This window comes from Pseudochaenichthys georgianus, chromosome 2, assembly GCF_902827115.2.
Source record: "Pseudochaenichthys georgianus chromosome 2, fPseGeo1.2, whole genome shotgun sequence".
Lineage (NCBI taxonomy): Eukaryota > Metazoa > Chordata > Actinopteri > Perciformes > Channichthyidae > Pseudochaenichthys > Pseudochaenichthys georgianus.
In genome coordinates, this window is record NC_047504.1 from 10,005,982 (window position 1) to 10,026,542 (window position 20,561).

Consider the following 20,561-nt stretch of genomic DNA (forward strand, 5'->3'; position numbering starts at 1 on the left):
CTCTACGGTTCCTCTATTCTTTGCTCTGGAGAAAAACTGTTTTCCCCTAGCGACTGATTTAATAACCCATCTTGGAGTGAACACTTTCCGGCAGGGCTTGGCTGTATTTGGTTGCATCTGTACAGTGTGTTCCATACTACACTGTAGGTTAAGTGTTATGAGCTTGCCCGGGTTAAAAGGGGTTAAGCTGTAGAGTACGGCCCTGCAGAAATGACCCGTTCATAAAATGGATGCTGTGTACACACTGCTGTGTATATTGCTCTATCAATCAGCAGGCTTTTATACCAAGCAGGGTTTTACACGGTTTGGAGACTTGCAGTATATTAATACTTTACTTATTGGCATTAAGGTTCTCATAATGTGCAGGGGCGTATCTGGGATGTTTTAAATGGGGGGGGGGGTTCTTTCGTGGTGCACTGTGGGTGTTTTGCCATGTCATATCTATACAGCCATTGAGATAACAATTGTATTTAAAGTTTAACACAAGTTTTATCCTGATTCTTGCTTGAATCGAGCAGCACTGGTGGTGTGACTGACCTTTTATTCACACATATTAAAGTGGAAATAGAGTAAAGACAAGAGGCAAATGTACAAGCCCTGAAGTGCCAGCCGTTATGTTTAATTCATGCACGGATGATTTGTCCGGTGAATTTTTCGGCAGCCTGCAGCGAGTCCAGCCATTGCCCCTATCTCATGGAGCTAATTTAATACACACCATTACTACCGAGCTGCCGTGTCACTCACTCGAGCTGCGTGAGATTTCTCCATCTCCATACTAATCCAAATCTAAAACAAAGAGAACTCCTGGATGTGCCTTTGGATTCGTGCTGATATAAAATACCATTCCGGTAACAATAGTCATATTTTAGCTTTGGGCTTTTTTTGTTTTTGCCTATTTAATTCCCCCGCCCCCCCCCCCCCCTCCGGCTTCATGCCAGTGGTGGAGTATTCGTGAAATGGGGCTCATCATGAACTGTTGCTCACAAGCCCGGGAAGACGAATAGACGACATTAAAAAGCCCATAAAGGCGAGAGCGGGGCTTTTATTACAGTAATATGTGAAGGCCTTGGTTTAATGAGGTGTTTGTTCCCGTGTGCAGGGCTGACGGCTGCGCTACTTTACTGCTGGAGCCACGCTGACCCCCTCCCATCGACAACACACCAGAGGCTAATACAAAGCCTAACGATGCACCAGCAGTAGGCATGACAGCGCATGCATGCACATAATCGAAACACACCCACACAGCGCGCTCCCTTAAAACGAGTCATTCAGGATGTGGGGACGGGGTTTTATTAGGATTTTGGGAAAGAATACAGAACAACAAAGAGATGATAACTCTTTTCCATTAGAGTCCAACACTGATGATTCTTCTCACTGCTGAGCACGTTTAATGGGTTAAAACTGCATTCATCGATTACTTAAATCACCTGAGGGCAGCCGAACAAGCTATAAAGACGACATATATAAAAAATTATTTAGCTCATCGTCCCCTTCTCCCAGAGCTCTTCACTACGTCTCATGGTCTCCATCAGCACATGGAAAAAGCGTCTAAGAAGGACCCACAGTTCACTTTTGTTGTCAGGGTACTATTTCTTAAGGCTGAAAATGAGCATAATATGTCCACTTTAGGCTTCTGTTGCATTATGGGAAATGTAGGATAAAGAATTTTGTTGCATGGATTTTGACCGTTCCTTTTTTAATATGTCTGTTTTCAGTCCTTCAACTTCATGGAAGTGCAATAGCACATTACTGGAGTGCCCCTTTTATAAGGTTTTTGTCACTATTGCAAATTAATCCAACAATCACAATGTTGTATTTTGGCGGGGCAAAGTTTATCTCCCTTAATGCCGACTGTGGTGTGACAAATGTGTTATCTTTCCAAAACTTGCCTGCAGCTTTGAGAGGAGTCAACAGAGTGTAAAAGGTGTTAATGTCTTGTTATGGCCGCAGAGAATCCCCATCATCATCATCATCACAGCCCACCCACAGATGTCTAACGGTTATGGCGGCATGGGCCCATGCTGAAAAGCAAAATGGGAGAGTCCTGAATCAGCCATTTTACCCCGGCAGGATGCGTGACCCTGAGGGCACACGCACACTTTTACTCATGCACACACACACACACGCCATCAAAAGTAATGGTGTGTGTCCAGTGGCAGGCAGGGAGAGTCCTCTCATGTCTGGCAGCCATAACGATATTATTGCTGTAGATGGAGCGTGCTGAGGAATACTGTTCCAAGCCATTGGTATTCTGCAGACGTCCACGTACCGCACAGCGCTGGTGATGACAGCAGACGGTGTTAACGCCAGACCTCTTAGTTGATGATTTTGACAAGAAGCCACAGCATGTAGATCTCTCCACGAGACGGGGTCACCGGAGAGGCAGTTTATCCACCCTTTTTCACTAAAGATGGCTACCATTATCAAAGAGATGCTGCTGTGTTATTACTCTAAAGTCTAAACCTTTGAAAATTAAGACCAATAACTCTATAATTCACTAGATAGTAACTGACTTTAATTATTCACTTCTTCTTTGAATTTAAATACATATCAAAGGCTGTTTAATAGTGCTCATTGTAATGTTTTACTCCTCTGATAATATTACATCTGGGTCTCGGGAACACACGTGCACACATACGTGCACGCGACCTCTGTCCAGGCCCATAATTAACCCTCTTAATTAAGAGGGAAAAAAGTTGCTAACGAAGGAAATGGATTTAATTAGCTCGGTCTTAGCACAGGCACACGTGCACGTCGTATAAACGCGCACACACAAAACAATTAAGCCTCTTTTATCCCAGCTAATGGCTTCAGTGACTCAGAGCCTTTCTCATTAAGACTATCAATAATATGCTGATTACATGCATCCACCGCTCTCCTTTATCGCGGCACAAAGGGACGAGTGTGTGTCCCTGAGGTTCCAGGGGGGGGGGGGCGGTCTGTCTGCGCGCCTTATCTTCTAAAATAGACGTTTGAATTGTTTGGCTGCAGAAGCTAAAAGAGGCTTCGCCGTGTCTTTATTTTCTGACTTGTATCTTATCGAGGAGGGCACGCGTGTCTGTCACACGGGGAAGTGCCTGTGAAGTTGCTGAGGGCTTCGTGGGGGCCACATAATAGACTGAAGAGTTGGTGAGTTCTAGTCGTACATCTGTCTGCTGGCTTTTTATCAAATAAGTTCCTGCCTGTTGAACTTCTGATCCGTCATCTGTCTGTATACATTTGTAATCACGTTCAGCACATATATTCCACTCCTTTTTCCTCTTTCCCTTTTCCGCCCTGTCATGTTTTAAACAGAGAGAGTTCAGAGAGACAGACAGGCTTCTGTCACACAGGCAGGAAGACAATAGATCTGTGCTTTGACCTTCAGTCTCTTCCTGTTGTCACAGACTCGGGGTCCCCCAGAGGAGAACAGAGGAAAGCAGGGTGGCTTGACCTGCAGTGCCGCACCTTAACCCCCCCACCACATCCCTGATGGGGGCTGCCATGCTGCCTCTGATCTCCACTGTTTTCCATATGCTATTGTGCGATTTGTTTTTCATGTATGTTCTAAGGGTCCCATGTGGGCCCCTATAGAGCCGACAGTCAAGGCTTTGTTCGGTTCCCAGCATCTTTTTTTAAATTCTCAAATACAAGATTGTTGAGTTTTCCAAATCATAACAGATTGTAGATAACGTGCCGTGTCAGCAATCCAAGTTGGAAGGGCTGACCGATAAGGCATTTGTATCATTTAGAAAGTTTATGCAGTTATGAAGCGCATTAAAACGTACATGTGTATAGGCTCAATGCCCACGTATTGCTTTTTCTGCATTTTACAGTTTTCATCAGCAGTATTTCTATCTTGAGTTACGATTCAATTATTTTCTCAGTGTTTCTTGCACACATATGCATTATTGTGGCAGACATATTGGTGGGAGAGAAAACCCTTATTAGGAACACTCCAGTATTACACTCCTGCACCAAATAGTCGCGTGACAACCAATATCGACTGAAGGTCTTTTTACAAACTTCTTCAACAAGACAAAGAGACGTTATCAACTGTTACAAGTGGAGTGACCTTTATGAGTAAAATTGCCGGACGCCTCCTTCATGATTGTGATACTAATTGAAGACTTATCCTCAGCCCTTCGTGCGGCATGCCTGCAGATCTCACCATCTACCTCGGGACGACTTCTAAGAGTAACAAAACAGAGAAAGCTCAGGAAGAATTAATTCATAACTTTCCCCCTAAAGTTGCAGTTCCCTTTTATCTAAGTGATGTTGTTCCAAAACAGCATTCCTCTTAACCGTATGTAGACGTTCCCTGTGAGCCAAAGGCAACAGCTCCCAAAATGAAGTATTTCTCGGAGGCCTGTGTTCCCATGGCTCCTCATCAGCTGTGCCAACAGCACGCCGCAGAACCTCGGCCCGGCGTACGGGAAATAAATCACAATCTGCACCAGGGAAGTTAACACGGATGTGATTTACTGCAGAACAGATGTGTTTTCTTACTGAAATAACATGAGATCCATCCCGTAGTGAACCCAACACCTTCCCTTTAACCACCAGGAGGATAACCACAACAAAAGGCCTCCTTCCGTTTATTCCCTCTTCAGATGTGGTTTTTTTTGTACACAATGGATGAAAATATTTCTATCTTTAGGTGTTTTTCATGTCCTTTAATGGGAATGTGCTGATGTTTGATCCTAGCTCTCAGGCAGAAGCCGCAGACAATAAAAGGATACGAAGACCTCTCATTTATGGATTCTAATACACATATTTGTCCTACATACTACAACCTTTAATCCTGATTGGCACGCTGAAAGGGATGAACACACGGCACACAAACACACTCATTTATCATTCAAAGTGCACCAGAGCTATCAACCTAAATAAATAAATCCCCCCTTATCTCACAAAGCAAAACTGGATAAGCGCGAGCTCCCACCAGGTCTGCATGGAGGAAGCTGTCAGCACCTCTATTTTGGTTTGCTTGAGCCTCATACTGAGAGAGAATCCTGTTTTTCTCTCAAATCCATCCTCCTGGTTTTCAATCCCCGGGGAGCCGTTTCCCTCCATGTGCGTGAGACCTATGCTCCCGCCACACAGTCCATACATGATCCCTCTTTCCTGCTTATCTTTCGGAGCAGGGCCTATATCTTTCAGCAGCCGATAAATCCGCAGAAAATGTCCAGGTTAGGAGGAAAGAAAATTGTTGTCAGCCTTTAAACCTGTTTGCTAGATATATTTGCCATTACTCGTTTCCACACTATTGCCTTCTATATCACATGTGTTGACACCTGTAGCTGCTAAGGGTAGGTCTACTGGTTTTATCTCTGGCCCTGTATCAAGAATCGGATATATAAATACAGTAACAGCCAACAGGATTATGATTATTATTATAAATAATGAAAAATAATACATTTATGCAGACCATGCCACATTTCTAATGTCCTACCTTTGTTGGTTATTCAACTGACATGATTTCTAGACTACTTTGTCAGAAATAATCACTGTTAGTCTTTGATGGTGCGCCTCAGAAAGTCTCTAATCTACAGGTTTTTCTATTTATCAAAAGAACAAAAGAAACCAGAAAAGCTCATAAAAAGGGAGGCAGTGTGTTTCTAGCAGAGCAACATTGCCACCTGCAGCCAGCAGAAGTCATCAAAGGGACAGACACATGGATTATCAGACATGCTCAATCAAACACAGATCAAGTCTTTTAATGGATATGCAGAGATTTCTGAAACCTTGCTCAGAATGAATTGGCTACTTCTACTTCATCAAAGTATCTTATTTATTCTACCACTGTGTTTAAATAAAATAAATTATAATAGCAACTAGAAGCTCAAATGCTTAGTAGATGCAAACATAAAAGAAATATCTATTCTTTAATGTTTATTCTTTTGGAAGATATTTATTTTTCCCAGCATATTTTAACCTCCAAGCATGATACAAAGAAAGGCTTCATGCAGGAAGTATGTTCAAATAAATTGTCTTTTTTTCCCACTGTCACTGTCCATGCACATCTAATGCATTTATCATTTTAGATATCAAGAAATAAAAACCCCATCCAATTGTTTACCACAGACATGTGTCAGTTAATAGGATTTTACACAATGATGCTGAGGGATAGGAGTGTTTCTCTTTACTTTGCTGCACTCCTGTGGCAGTCAGAGGTAGGACACATTGTGATATGGTTGTCATGACACCAGGAACACCCAGGAAGTGTACTAACAATATATACATTTGGTCAAATGAGCTATGATGACAGCCACTAGAGGCGAAATGATGCATCTTGAGGAAAGTGCTTTGACATATAATTAGAACCACATGATTATTATTTGTTCCTAAACTTTGGCAGTAAGTGTAAGACGTATTAAAATGATCATTTCCATGCATTTTTTAAGTTTGATACTAGCAATTGATGAAGAAAATAATATGGTAGGTATATTATAGCGTGTTGAAGACCTCATACGCTGAATACAAGAAGATAGAATAGAAAATAGTCAATACAAATACTTATTATATTGCCAAAGGTTGAAATGCAGCTTATTTTTCTCAATCTTAAAGATGATCCAAGCCTTGGAAAATAAATGATTATTCTTGTGTGTCATACAATTGCACTGGCCCATTTCACACAGCCCATTTCCAAACATAGGGCAGCTGATATTAACACATAATCACTCTAGTATACTATTACTATACATTTCACCAGACAAAATAGCAGAGAGAGATCGAACATTAATACTTTCCATAGTTATTTGAATAGCCTGGTAATGCAAACATGTACATTTCCTTTACTGAATTCCCTTAAAAGATTCTCAGAGGTCTAATAATATTTAAAATGTATAATATACCCATTTCCTGACAACGTTTATCGTCGGAACCTTAGTTCGTGCATGTCGTTGACGAACATCATATAAAACGGACCGGTTTCCTTTACCCACAATCCTCTGCTTCAAGTCCGTCCTTCCGACTTCCGCCTCATCTACGAGCTGCGGTGAGTAATTTTAACGCAGATTATAATTCTACAATCTATGACCATCCTGCTATATTAAAGACATCATCGGCCGTGGATGTCTTCTCAATATGTATATTAATGTTTGGCTGTGCGTTTTATGTGGTTTTGGATGTAGTATAACGCATTTAAATAGCTTTTATTAACGTCCATCGGCACGGCATTGATTCCGCCAGAGTGACTTCATTTTCTTTGAGTCAGAAAACGTGTTAATGTCATATTTTAGTGTGATTTAAATCCCTGGTAATAGTTTATGATTCTATATTTACTTACGTGCTTTGTATCTTACCATTATTGACTTGCGGTTGGTAACAACACTGGAGCAAGCTAACCTTATGCTAACGCTAAGTTATCTTTTAACTTCAGGTGCCACGTTCAAATCTGCAAAAGGAAAACTAATTGGACTGATTATTTAAATGTTTGTGGATTTAACCTCTCTTTTTGGATAGCAACCATATGCATAAGCAGTAATTAAGTTATGACATATGTAGCTACTGTGCATCTGACAGTAAAGCCTATGAATCTAGTGAATGTATTTTAAATACTATGTGCATGCCTTTTTTATCTAGTAGTGTGTTTTCTATTTTCGTCTATCTAAACTGCTTTAGCAATGTCAATGTCCCTTATGTTGGACGGGTAAAGTAACTCTGATTCTGAAAGCCTTTGAGTGTTTGAATCTAACTTCTGTATATTGTTTTCTAGATGGCCCCAACTAAGAAAGGAGAGAAAAAGAAGGGGCGTTCAGCCATCAACGAGGTGGTGACCAGAGAGTACACCATCAATGTCCACAAGCGCATCCATGGAGTGTGAGTACTGTACATTTCTTTCTCTTGTTTCATTAAGCCATATGGTCTGCTTGTGCAACAGCTTGGATGCCGTGCTAATGTCTGCTGTGTCTAAAAGTACTGAGAGATGCATACAAGTTGTCAAATGTACATGTGTGTGTGTGTGTGTGTAGTAAAACCACAAACAGTCAATAGTTTGAGTTCTTTTATTAAATGATGTCTTCTCCTTGCAGGGGCTTCAAGAGGAGGGCTCCCCGCGCCATCAAGGAGATCCGCAAGTTCGCCATGAAGGAGATGGGAACTCCCGATGTCCGCATTGACACTCGCCTCAACAAGGCAGTGTGGAGCAAGGGTGTCAGGTGAGATAACACGCTGTTATGCTCACGTTTGAGCTAAAGGCACTGCTTGTCCGTGTTTCAGTTAAGGACACGGCTTTCTCTGAATGGCGTTATACTCTTTAAAATCTAAGACAAGACATGTTTGTTTTTTAATCATCCCAAAGTAATGGCCACAAGTATATACTCCCAATGTGAGAGTGCTTGTGCTACTGTGTGCTGTAGAGAGATGGCACGGTTTGTAAAGCAATTTTGAGAGATGTCCAAGCATAGCAAATGGATGCTTTTTCTTTTCTTACAGTCATCACTCAAACTGGAAAAAGATCAAAGTAGTTACTGCTGCCAGCTTGATTTTAGTGTCTTCTGTCGGCACATGACTAAGAAGGAACTGATACAACCAAACAATTTGGGCATGCCACAAGAATGTTCAATTTAAAGCAGTTCTCCAAGCGCAATATACCAGTCTAAAATTGATGTGGACTTTGTGTCACATCTTGTTTACGCTTATGAGACAGTTGCACTAATGCTGTCTAACTGGAGACCTACGCATCTGCTGGCAATGTACTTGTACTGTTTTGATCAGAGATAGTAACCATCCTAATGTGGTTTGCTGTGCAGGAACGTGCCGTACAGGATGCGCGTACGACTTTCCAGGAAGCGTAATGAGGATGAGGATTCTCCCAACAAACTCTACACCCTGGTTACATACGTTCCCGTCACAACGACAAAAGGTACATCTTTCACCAGCTGCCTGTTGTTCCTATACTTAAGCAACAAAGACGTTTTATTAATCTTTCCCTCTTTTTCCCCAACAGGTCTGCAGACAGTCAATGTTGATGAGAACTAAACTCTGCGAGTCGAATAAATAAAATCAAAGAACCTCTCGTGTGTTGTGTCTTTCATTTCTATTTGTGCACTAAGTTGAATTATTGGATTAAGCTGTATACAAATTGTGAATAGAGATGCTGTCTTTAACCCTTACTAATTGGCTATTTCATTCGAGCAGAACATTGCTTCTTGCTTTTCAGTGTGACAATATATCATTCAGGCCTTGTCCCTTTCTAGAATATAGGAGTAATTAAAATGATAGGGGGGATAACTTAAGAATTGATAGTATGGTATTGTTGATGGCATAGTGGGGCTTTCTTTACACATTTTGATGGTGTTAAACTGCTCTGCTCGTAATACTCTTTTCTTAGTCAAACCATGATGTATTCACTATCCTGATCCACTCTGCATGAAGAAGCTTTATTGGTTGACTTTAGATGCCATCTGCCTTATTCAAAGTAATTCCATAACCATTTATACATAAAAACCATATGTACAGTATGATAAACATGTAGGAAATGTAATAAACTGCTGAAGGCGGTGTTGCATGTCAGCAGTAAACTTGCATTGCTGCTTCTAGGCTATTTTATTTTGTAGGCAATGCATTTGTTAGTATGCCCATATCAAATCATGTCTTCAGTATCCTGTCCCCCTGTAGCAGATTTATTGATAGACTTTAGATGGCTTAATTATACACTGGATATGTATTTAAATGCCGGGGAAAGAAATGAAGATTGTAGTGAACACGCACTGCCGCCATGTTGCCACCAGAGGGCGCTGCTTGCTTGTTAGCCCTCGGATGTTGTGAAGAACAGACGCAGAAAGCTACAGCTATGGCTCCATCAACACATCCTGCAGAGTTTGTGCGCCGTGAAGTTGTTGTAACTCAATAAGAAGGTGAGACACAAAGCTGCTCGGTGTGTTATCTTAACATTTAACTAACCTCAGTGGGAAATAGCGGGTAAATCAAGTTGTCTGGGAGGGACAGGTGTGGCTAACTGGTTGGCTAACTAACTGATAATGTATGTATAGCTAACCATAACATACTATACCATTTGAATAGCTAATAACAATGACGTCTTATGAATTGTCACTGTTAGTCTAGCTTATATGGTTCGTTTACATCAAAATGTTAGTATTAAACAGTCTTGCGAATAATGTATCACAGCTAGCAGCTAGCATGTGTAGTACAGTCTTCAGCTAGCTGTCTGTCATCCATTGAGATTTGCATTTTATTCTAAAAACAAATGAGTTAAAATTACATTGTGCAATTAGTATTTTTTTAAATAATGCTTATTTTTGTAATGGTTTGTTGAAATCTGTTTGAGAGGTTAAGCAAGGAACATTTCATCTGTTAGAATCAGAAACAAGTAGGTATACACATACGAGGAATTTTCCTTGGTGTGCATATTAAACACTAAGAGCCATTTAGGCACATTTATTTATGGTAATTAATTATGGTTTTGTGAGCCAATTGAATATTCTTTAATTTAACTAAGGCTTCCCAAATATTTGTGTCACTGCATCCTGGTAAAATACAAATATAATGTCTGTGTCTTTGACATTAGCGCTGCTAGCCACCTGTGCCCTGTGCTACGAAGCCAGTTCAACAGACCCTGGATATGTTTGAGTAACAAACTAACAACAACAACAAACTAACACACGAGATCTCAGCGGTCCGACGACGCTGGTTATCAACTCGGTAAATCAAGCCAGGGCTTCTCTCTCCAGCTGAGAGTGGGGTTAGCAACATTTGACCAATCACAAACAGGGACAAGTGTACTGACAGTGCAGCGTCACACTTCATTAATGAAAAGTAAACTAATATTAGACAAATATGAGCTTTAAACATCCATGACTTAAACATATAATCCAGGATACAATCCACAGAGTTGCACCTGCGAGGTGAATACAGAACAACTGGTTAAAAAATAACTAGGCCTACCGAGTGTTTGGAAGCGTATAGTTGTATGATATCACTGCCCCGTCGAAGACACGAGTGGGTCTGACTTTAATTACTCGAGTGTTTCGTCAACATAATGTGTTGCTTAAAATAATACTTCTGCATACAGTATGTGACACTGTGAGTGTTGCACGGCCAGATACGGCTCAGCTGACTCAGATAAGGAGATATATGATATATTATGATATGATATGATCGATGATCTGATTGATGATGTAATATGAATGATAAGTGCGACACGTCGGCGTCTTCTCTGCATACGGCAGTTTAAACTGTATTTCCTTTATCCTGTAATATGACTTGAGAGATTTAAACTCCGCACACTGAGTTGATCTCTTTGCTATAGACGCCGGAGGCGGGCAGCGTCAGGTAAAACAAGTTATTTAGCCTTCCCAAACCTGAGCCTCACGCCAGTTGATCTATTGAACCTCTCAATAAAGCACCTGAATGGAACGAGCAAGGCATCTGATTTTTTGAATATACTCGAGCTCGCCTCCTAGACTAAGTGGCCTTTGAACATGGATTTCTTTGGACAATTGGCCACTACATAAGTCAAAAACTTCCGACAACGTGGTGAGGATTACTAGCGTGTAGGAACCTACAATCACTGGAATTGTCGGATGTGGATCTGATCGTCGCTCCTGGACAGCGCCACTGAGGGTGCGTTTACGGTCGACGCCCACAAGAGGGCAGCAAACCCAACAGAAAAGGCCATGGAGCAGCAGCTCTGCATCAAGGCAAGGAGAGGTAAATTAAGACAACTCACTGCCAAAATGAATGAAGTTGAGCTTTTAATGGGCAACACCTGTAACTTGATGGAAGTTATCTCAAAGATGAGACTTTTCAAGGTAATCTTTGAAGAGTTTAAAGACTGTAACTGCTCAGTTGCAGTGGCGAGCCGTGACTTTTATACCTAGCCCTCTGACCTCGAAAAAAAGAAGAGACATTACGTCTCAACGTAGACTTCAGCGGAATATCAAAACAGTGGTCCGGGGTGCAAAACGCATCAATGACAGCGACCCTCTACCACACAAAACAACACCATTTATATAAACACCATAGGCGGCGCGTGAGGCTCAGGTTTGGGAAGGCTAAATAACTTGTTTTACCTGTTTTACTTCTTTTACCTGACGCTGCCCGCCTCCGTCTATAGCAAAGAGATCAACTCAGTGTGCGGAGTTTAAATCTCTCAAGTCATATTACAGGATAAAGGAAATACAGTTTAAACTGCCGTATGCAGAGAAGACGCCGACGTGTCGCACTTATCATTCATATTACATCATCAATCAGATCATCGATCATATAATATCATATATCTCCTTATCTGAGTCAGCTTCTCCAGCCTCATCTGGCCGTGCAACACTCACAGTGTCACAGACTGTATGCAGAAGTATTATTTAACACATTATGTTGACGAAACACTCGAGTCAAATGTAATTAAAGTCAGATCCACTCGTGTCTGATGGGGCAGTGGCATCATACAACTATACGCTTTTTTAACCAGTTGTTCTGTATTCACCTCGCAGGTGCAACTCTGTGGATTGTATCCTGGATTATATGTTTATGTCATGGATGTTTAAAGCTCATATTTGTCTAATATTAGTTTACTTTTCATTAATGAAATATGACGCTGCGCTGTCAGTACACTTGTCCCTGTTTGTGATTGGTCAAATGTAGCTAACCCCGCCCCTTTCACGTGAACGCGCTCTCAGCTGGTGAGAGAAACCCTAGCTTGATTTACCGAGTTGATAACCAGCGTCGTAGGACCGCTTAGCGAGATCTCGTGTGTTAGTTTGTTGTTGTTTGTTTGTTACTCAAACATATCCAGGGTCTGTTGAACTGGCTTCGTAGTACAGGGCACAGGTGGCTAGCAGCGCTAATGTCAAAGACGCAGACATTATACATTATATTTGTATTTTACCAGGATGCAGTGACACAAATATTTGGGAAGGCTTAGCCTTCCCTAGCCTACAGCACCCGCCGCCCCTGATAAACACCCAGGGGCGGGCTGGGGGGAAAAAGTGGCCCAGGGGATTAATTGACAGACAGGCCCACTTAATGCGCGGCATGTATCGGCCGGCCGGCGACGAAAGTATGTTACTTAACAAAAAACCCTATGCCTTTAATGTTATTTTGGACAATTATTCATATAGTAATCACATTACCTGAGCCCTTGAGTTGCCTAGAGCAAAATAGTTACAGCATATATTTAGTGATTTTAATGTTAACAGATCATTGATGCAATTACATTTTGACCCAATTTGCCTGACTTGACACATGGAATAAAACATGGGCGACGTACGAAGCATCCTCAATGTGGGTGAGACTATTTAACAGGGGGTGTGGGCAGGTGATGGAACTCACCTCCTCTAGGGGGGTCCGGGGGCAAGCTCCCCCGGGAAGTTTATTTTTTTTAAATGTTGAAGTTAAATGCATCAATCTGGTGCACTTTGAGAGCAAAATTAGGGACTAAATCTATGGCAGTCAGTAGGGGCTTGGACTGTGAGCCGTAGGGTCGCCGGTTCAAGTCCCCGACCAGACCTATTTGGAGTGTGGACTTCTACTTGGAGAGGTCCCAGTTCACCTCCTGCCCTGCCGTGGTGCCCTTGAGCAAGAAACCAGACAAGGCTGTACCTTTAGTAATGAATATTACATGTTGTGAGGAAATCTTTCCACCAATAATTCCAATAAGTAATCCAAAATGTATTCACTTCAGGTTTACGAAAGTAACTGTAATCAGATTACTCGTTTTTCAAATGTAACACGAGCTGAATACAGTTACTTGATTTTTGTATTCTGATTACATAACACCGTTACATGTATTCCGTTACAACCCAACCCTGGCCACACCCCACTGGGCTGGGCCGGAACACTTACAAATGTGGGCCGGTAGGATTTAGGCAAAAAGAAAAAGTTTTTTTTTTTTTTAGAAACTTTTTTTTTTGTGTTGGCCCTCCGGCCCACACACAGCACCGGCCCACCGGGGAAACTCCCGGTATTCATCAATCAGATCATCGATCATATAATATCATATATTTCCTTATCTGAGTCAGCTTCTCCAGCCGTATCTGGCCGTGCAACACTCACAGTGTCACATACTGTATGCAGAAGTATTATTTTAAGCAACACATTATGTTGACGAAACACTCGAGTCAAATGTAATTAAAGTCAGATCCACTCGTGTCTTAGACGGGGCAGTGATATCATAAAACTATAGGCTACGCTTTCAAACACTCGGTAGGCCTAGTTATTTTTTAACCAGTTGTTCTGTATTCACCTCGCAGGTGCAACTCTGTGGCTTGTATCCTGGAGTATATGTTTAAGTCATGGATGTTTAAAGCTCATATTTGTCTAATATTAGTTTACTTTTCATTAATGAAGTGTGACGCTGCGCTGTCAGTACACTTGTCCCTGTTTGTGATTGGTCAAATGTAGCTAACCCCGCCCCTTTCCCGTGAACGCGCTCTCAGCTGGAGAGAGAAGCCCTGGCTTGATTTAGCGAGCTGATAACCAGCGTCGTAGGACCGCTTAGCGAGATCTCGTGTGTTAGTTTGTTGTTGTTAGTTTGTTACTCAAACATATCCAGGGTCTGTTGAACTGGCTTCGTAGTACAGGGCACAGGTGGCTAGCAGCGCTAATGTCAAAGACGCAGACATTATACATTATATTTGTATTTTACCAGGATGCAGTGACACAAATATTTGGGAAGGCTTAGCCTTCCCTAGCCTACAGCACCCGCCGCCCCTGAGCCATGGACATGTTGGAAGACTGCTACGGCAACCCACTGAAGATTGCCACCGCTTTGATGGAAAAGGTGCTAAAATGGCCGCAAATAAAACCAGAGGACTCACAAGCACTCAACAAGTTTTCCCTATTCCTTTTAAATTGCAGAAACGCCCTGGAGGATGTGAATTACATGGAGGAGCTGGATAACCCTACAAATATGAGAGTTATCGTCTCGAAGTTACCCTATAAATTCATAGAAAGATGGAAGGTGCTGGCATTCAAGATCCAAGAAAGGAGCCAGAGAAGAGTGAGATTCAAAGACTTGGTCGACTTTGTGGATGAACAAGCCAAAATCCTGGCTGACCCTCTCTTTGGTGACCTGCAGGGATCTGCTGCCGAAGCGAAAAGCAGGAACGTTTTACAAATGGAGAAAACTACCTGGAGTGAAAGGATTAAAGGAAGCATATTAGCAACCAGTGTGGCCACATCAACAGAGGAAGAGAATTGCAAACCACTGACAGTAAATAGCAGGACGTCAAGTAATGTTGCCTTCATGAAGCCGTGTTTGTTCTGCAAAAAGGACCGCGCACTATTGGAGTGCCATCAGATTGCAGAAAAACCTCATAAAGACAAGGTGGATTTTATATGGAAATCTGGACTATGTTTTGGATGCCTAGTTAAAGGGCACGTGAGTAAAGACTGCAAAAAGAGAATGACATGCCAAACATGTTCAGAAAGACACCCAAGCTTGCTGCACATTCACAAAAAAGACAATGTTTCCAATTATGCATGTGCAGAAAGCCAAAAGGTGGCCAGGTCAGACAACACAGCAGTTTCAAGTGCACTGGTGAGCTTAAACCAGGAGACTACTACCTGTGAAGGGGCCGGAGATAGATATGTTCTTGCTATTCTTCCAGTCTACATCAAAGCAAAGAAAGGAAGCAAGCTTGTGAAAACCTACGCCTTCGTGGACCCTGGGAGCTCGGCAACATTTTGCACAGACTCTTTAGCAAGGCAGCTAAACCTGCAGGGAAAAGGAGCGCAGCTTGTCCTCACAACAATGAGCTCAACCAAACAAGTGAAAAGTTCTCTTCTGAGAGATTTGGAGGTCTGTGGAATCAAAGAAGATAAGTTTATCAGCTTAAAAAAGGTTTCCACGCAAAAGAGCATCCCAGTAACAAAGGACTATATTCCTCTTCAGAAAGACATTGAAAAATGGCCTTCAGGAAGTAGAGCTGCCGTGCGTCGCTGCTGAGATAGGACTCCTAATTGGAAATGACGTGTATGAAGCTTTCGAGACGTGGAAAGTCATTCACAGTCAGAACAACGGCCCATATGCCGTAAAGACGGTCCTTGGCTGGACTATTAACGGGCCCACTTAAAGAACAAGGCAGTGAGCCAGAGGACGGTGAGCAGCACCAAGTCACAATCAACCGGATTGCAGTAGAGACTGTGGAAAGGCTGCTCATACAGCAATACAATGCAGACTCTCCTGAGCATTGCTACAGCGACAAACACGAGAAGACAACAAATGCATCAGCTCTGTGTCCAGCTCAATCCACCATACGGAAGGACATTATTACATCAATCTACCTGCAAAGACATCATTGGTCAGCTTGCCAAACAATAAGTATGCTGCAGTGCAGAGAGCGATTAACCTAAAGAAGAGACTCGCCAACAAACCAGAATTCCACCAGGAATACACAGACTGTATTAGTGACCTGCTAAACAAGGGATATGCAGTCGAGGTGCCGGAGACACAACTGAGCCGGCAAGACGACAGAGTGTGGTATATCCCACGCCATGGTGTGTACCACCCACAAAAGAAAAAACTCCGGGTAGTCTTTGACTGTGCCGCAAGTTTCCATGGAACTTCAATCAATAACGAATTGCTTCAGGGTCCTGACCTTACAAGCTCCCTCATCGGAGTCCTGACAAGCGCATGTTGCAATGATGGCAGACACAGAAGCCATGTACCACCAAGTCAGAGTCCCAGCAGAGGATACAGACCTCCTACGCTTTTTGTGGTGGCCTAATGGAGACCTCACACAAGAAATGGTTGATTACAAAATGGTTGTACACATTTTCGGCGCCACCTCGTCTGCTGTGCTAACTTTGCCTTAAGAAGAGCAGCAGAAGAAAACAGGACTGCGGCATCAACTCAGGCCGTAGAGACAGTTCTGAGGAACTTCCACGTTGATGACTGTTTAAAGTCGGTCAGTAGTGACTCTGAAGCCATTGCCCTGAGCAAAGACCTCATGTCCTTGTGCACCTCAGGGGGCTTTCACCTTACCAAATGGACAAGCAATAGCCGAGCCCTCTTGAAAACTATTCCAGAGAGTGAAAGAGCCAAGGAAGTAACTTTGGACAATTGGCCACTACAAACACAGTTAAAGAAGATACATGGCAAGAAAAGGAAACTATTATAGCATTCAAATATAGCTATTTTTACATATTTGTATATAGATGAAATATAGATATACCTGTAAAAGTAAAATATGTGCAGTATTGATATGACGAGTGGTAAGCCATGCTATAAGAGGAAGATTTGTGTCCATGTGCATAATTCTGAGAGTTGTGCAGGACTGCCAGAACATATAATAATTGTGCAATGCGAATGTCCTGAATGAATCTGTCTTATCCTTAAGCATGCCATCATTCAGATGAAATAAAACATTCTTGGACTAAGATGTGCCGTCTGTGTGCAGGGAGCCCAGCGCAGTGTTTCCATGGCCGGCGGCTGATGGGGAGAACGATGCGGCACCACTGGCTGCTCCTCGGGGCCTGCGGCTGGGTGCTGCTCGTCCTCATGTTTGTCAGCAAGTTCATCTCCTTCAGAGCCGTGGATGGTAAGCTGCGGGGTCTAACGCTGACTTATTAGTGTTAGCTAAAGGGCTAAATGTGATCAGCCCACTCTATTGTGTGTTGTCAGACTATGGTGGTCAGAGCTGGACCGTGCCAGGCACCAAGATGATAAGACCAGTTCCTGTTCCCAGTCTACAGAAAACAGCTCCAAAGCCATCTGATCAGGTGACTATTAACTGTACTCCATCACTGACCCCATTAAAACAACGCCATTCACTTCTCGGCAACACCAACGTATTACAAAGCAATCCGTGACATTACTGTTGTGCCTCAGTCCTCGGCGGTGCCCCCAGGGACAGGTTGGCAGTCGGAGGTTGAGAGGCGGAGCGAGCTGCTCTCCTCTGTGTGTAAGAACAGCAGTCTCAGGAATCTGACTCACGTCTCCATCAGCAAATTCGTCCTGGACCGCATCTTTGTCTGCGACAAGCGCAAGATCCTGTTCTGCCAGACGCCTAAAGTGGGCAACACACAGTGGAAGAAGGTCCTCATGGTGATCAATGGTAAGTACGGGTTAGTAGAATGTAATAGCAATGTCTAGCAGTCTTTCACATGATGACTTATGTTGTGAATATTGACAGGAGCATTCCCCACCGTGGAGGAGATCCCAGAAAACCTTGTCCATAACCATGAGAAGAACGGCCTGCCACGCCTATCGTCACTCAAGCCACAGGAAATTACTCACAGGTTTGTTAAGACTTCATGTTGATAATGTAGCAGCCACCAGGGTGGTTCAACGCTTACTTGGTAAGATATTGACCATCATGAGCCTTTTGGCTGGAAGATAGAAATGCTATAAGTCTTGCACCTTGCATCCACAAATAAATGCACAAAGTGTTTATGATAGTCAACAGTATTGCAGAATTGCCTGCTGGGAAAGTCCAAATAAATAATAATATCATCATTTCCAGCTGTTTTCTCATAAACCTGTATTTGCCTCAACAGATTAAGTACTTACTTCAAGTTTTTCATCGTGAGAGACCCCTTTGAGCGGCTGATCTCTGCGTTCAAAGACAAGTTTGTGAAGAACCCACGCTTCGAGCCTTGGTACAAGCATGACATCGCCCCGGCCATCATCCGGAAGTACCGCAAGAGCCACCGCGACAACGAGCTCTCCGCCTCCGGCCTGCACTTTGAGGACTTTGTCCGTTACCTGGGCGACGCAGACGGCCGCAACCGCATGGACCGTCAGTTTGGTGAGCACATTATTCACTGGGTGACTTACGCAGAGTTGTGCGCGCCGTGCGAAATACACTACAACGTGGTGGGCCACCATGAGACACTGGAGCAAGACACCCCTCACATCCTCAAAGCAGCGGGCATCGACCAGCTGGTGTCCTACCCCGCCATCCCTCCAGGCATCACACGCTACAACAGGACCAAGGTGGAGAGCTACTTCTCAGGCATCAGTCAACGCGACATCAGGCGTCTGTACGCACGTTACATGGGGGACTTCAGCCTGTTCGGTTACCCGGGCCCAGACTTTCTACTGAACTGAAATGATAACACTGACTAAAAGACATGTTTGCGACTTCCGGTTATGGCGCGGTGTTGATCAGACGGAGTTCAGTCGTCGCTCTGCCCTAATATTGTAAATTAACTATTTTGAACGCGGGAGGTAAAAGGAAAACGCATTTTACACAATCATAACGGTGTTACTAATGCCTCCACGCAAGAAAACGACTAAAAAGGGCAACGTTTTGGAAACTTTATCCGAAGAAGATTGGCCACCGCCGTCTCAACCTGGCCTTGCTCCCGACATGGAACACGAGGCGGGAGAAGAGCTGTCGCAGGATACATCCTCAGGTGAAATTCTGAGTGCAAGCAACAATTTGAAAGAAAGACCTGAAGGAAGAAGGTCGGAGCAGACACAGTAGTGGGGCTTAAAGCCCAGCTCTACTCCGCGCCGTCCGTTAGATGAGCCTGGTCAGATTAATAAGAGAAGGAGTTCAAAACACCGGCATCCAAGTTATAACAATAATCTGATTTTAATGGTAAAAAGACACAATAGGAAAATACAGAGTGCCCTGTGACAGAGCACTCCGGGCTCCCCGCTCCACTGCCGTGCGATACGGGTATCGGGACCGGCCAGTCAGCAACAGGGGGCACCGTGCATGAATAAACAACAGTGTATATGGACCTTTTGGGGCGGAGAGTCACTTCTTATCTTCCACCGGACTCCACTCCTTTAATTTCCCAGGGAAGGTTTCACACAAACTATTCTTTCTCAAACAATCAAACATTGTACACAGATATATTAGTATCAAACATTGGCCTCAAAGAACCTTGAAAAGGACGTGTGTGTGTTTGGTAAGAGGATGTGTGTGTGTGTGTGTGTGTGTGTGTGTGTGTGTGTGTGTGTGTGTGTGTGTGTGTGTGTGTGTGTGTGTGTGTGTGTGTGTGTGTGTGTGTGTGTGTGTGTGTGTGTGTGTGTGTGTGTGTGTGTGTGTGTGTGTGTGTGTGTGTGTGTGTGTGTGTGTGTGTGTGTGTGTGTGTGTGTGTGTGTGTGTGTGTGTGTGTGTGTGTGTGTGTGTGTGTGTGGAGATATCTCGGTCAGGGAGTGTGTGTGTGTCAGGGTGTCTGGGAAAGTGTGTGTGTGTGTGTGTTGGTATCTTGGTCAGGGTGTGTGTGTGTGTGTTGGTATCTTGGTCAGGGTGTGTGTGTGTGTGTGTGTGTGTGTGTGTGTGTGTGTGTGTGTGTGTGTGTGTGTGTGTGTGTGTGTGTGTGTGTGTGTGTGTGTGTGTGTGTGTGTGTGTGTGTGTGTGTGTGTGTGTGTGTGTGTGTGTGTGTGTGTGTGTGTGTGTGTGTCAGGGTGTCTGGGAAAGTGTATGTAAGAAGGTTTATATATATAGGATTACTTAAAAACAGTCCCAAATAATACATGTTCACTTCAATACAGTTCAAGATAATACCCGTTTACTTTAATACAGTTTAGAACAACATCTGTTTGCTTTAAGACTTTGCATCAAAATGTAATACGGTGATACACTCAATACAATCTATCGAAGGAGCACTACAACAATACTCTGGGCGATTAACGGAGGCTGAGGAGCGGCTTGGAGCGG

General features: G+C 43.2%; 2 protein-coding genes across 3 annotated transcripts; both read left to right on the plus strand.

Moving 5' to 3' along the window:
• Window positions 1-6,894: 6,894 nt before the first annotated feature.
• Window positions 6,895-8,996, plus strand: rpl31 (ribosomal protein L31). The gene is made up of 5 exons (XM_034100993.2): window positions 6,895-6,979; window positions 7,700-7,803; window positions 8,016-8,141; window positions 8,736-8,848; window positions 8,933-8,996. The coding sequence occupies exons 2-5, from the start codon at window positions 7,700-7,702 to the stop codon at window positions 8,962-8,964; spliced, it is 375 nt and encodes a 124-aa protein (XP_033956884.1). The 5' UTR covers window positions 6,895-6,979; the 3' UTR covers window positions 8,965-8,996.
• A 751-nt stretch (window positions 8,997-9,747) lies between these two features.
• Window positions 9,748-19,002, plus strand: chst10 (carbohydrate sulfotransferase 10). Of its 2 annotated transcripts, none has more exons than XM_034100863.2 (6): window positions 9,748-9,842; window positions 17,343-17,483; window positions 17,567-17,664; window positions 17,774-17,999; window positions 18,078-18,183; window positions 18,442-19,002. In XM_034100863.2, exons 2-6 carry the CDS (start codon window positions 17,378-17,380, stop codon window positions 18,992-18,994), a joined length of 1,089 nt encoding a protein of 362 aa, XP_033956754.1. In that variant the 5' UTR covers window positions 9,748-9,842; window positions 17,343-17,377; the 3' UTR covers window positions 18,995-19,002. The 2 variants fall into 2 exon arrangements, with proteins under 2 accessions (XP_033956754.1, XP_033956760.1); XM_034100869.2 differs by lacking the exon at window positions 9,748-9,842 and adding an exon at window positions 14,663-14,722.
• Window positions 19,003-20,561: the final 1,559 nt, after the last annotated feature.

What these genes read in the sequence shown, in the direction of transcription:
- chst10 (XM_034100863.2), top strand. Translation starts at nt 17,378, where the DNA reads ATGGGGAGAACGATGCGGCACCACTGGCTGCTCCTCGGGGCCTGCGGC. An exon ending in CTCCTTCAGAGCCGTGGATG is followed by an intron (nt 17,484 to 17,566) that starts GTAAGCTGCGGG and finishes GTGTGTTGTCAG; the next exon opens with ACTATGGTGGTCAGAGCTGG. An exon ending in CTCCAAAGCCATCTGATCAG is followed by an intron (nt 17,665 to 17,773) that starts GTGACTATTAAC and finishes GTTGTGCCTCAG; the next exon opens with TCCTCGGCGGTGCCCCCAGG.
- rpl31 (XM_034100993.2), top strand. Translation starts at nt 7,700, where the DNA reads ATGGCCCCAACTAAGAAAGGAGAGAAAAAGAAGGGGCGTTCAGCCATC. An exon ending in CACAAGCGCATCCATGGAGT is followed by an intron (nt 7,804 to 8,015) that starts GTGAGTACTGTA and finishes TTCTCCTTGCAG; the next exon opens with GGGCTTCAAGAGGAGGGCTC. An exon ending in TCCCGTCACAACGACAAAAG is followed by an intron (nt 8,849 to 8,932) that starts GTACATCTTTCA and finishes TTTCCCCAACAG; the next exon opens with GTCTGCAGACAGTCAATGTT.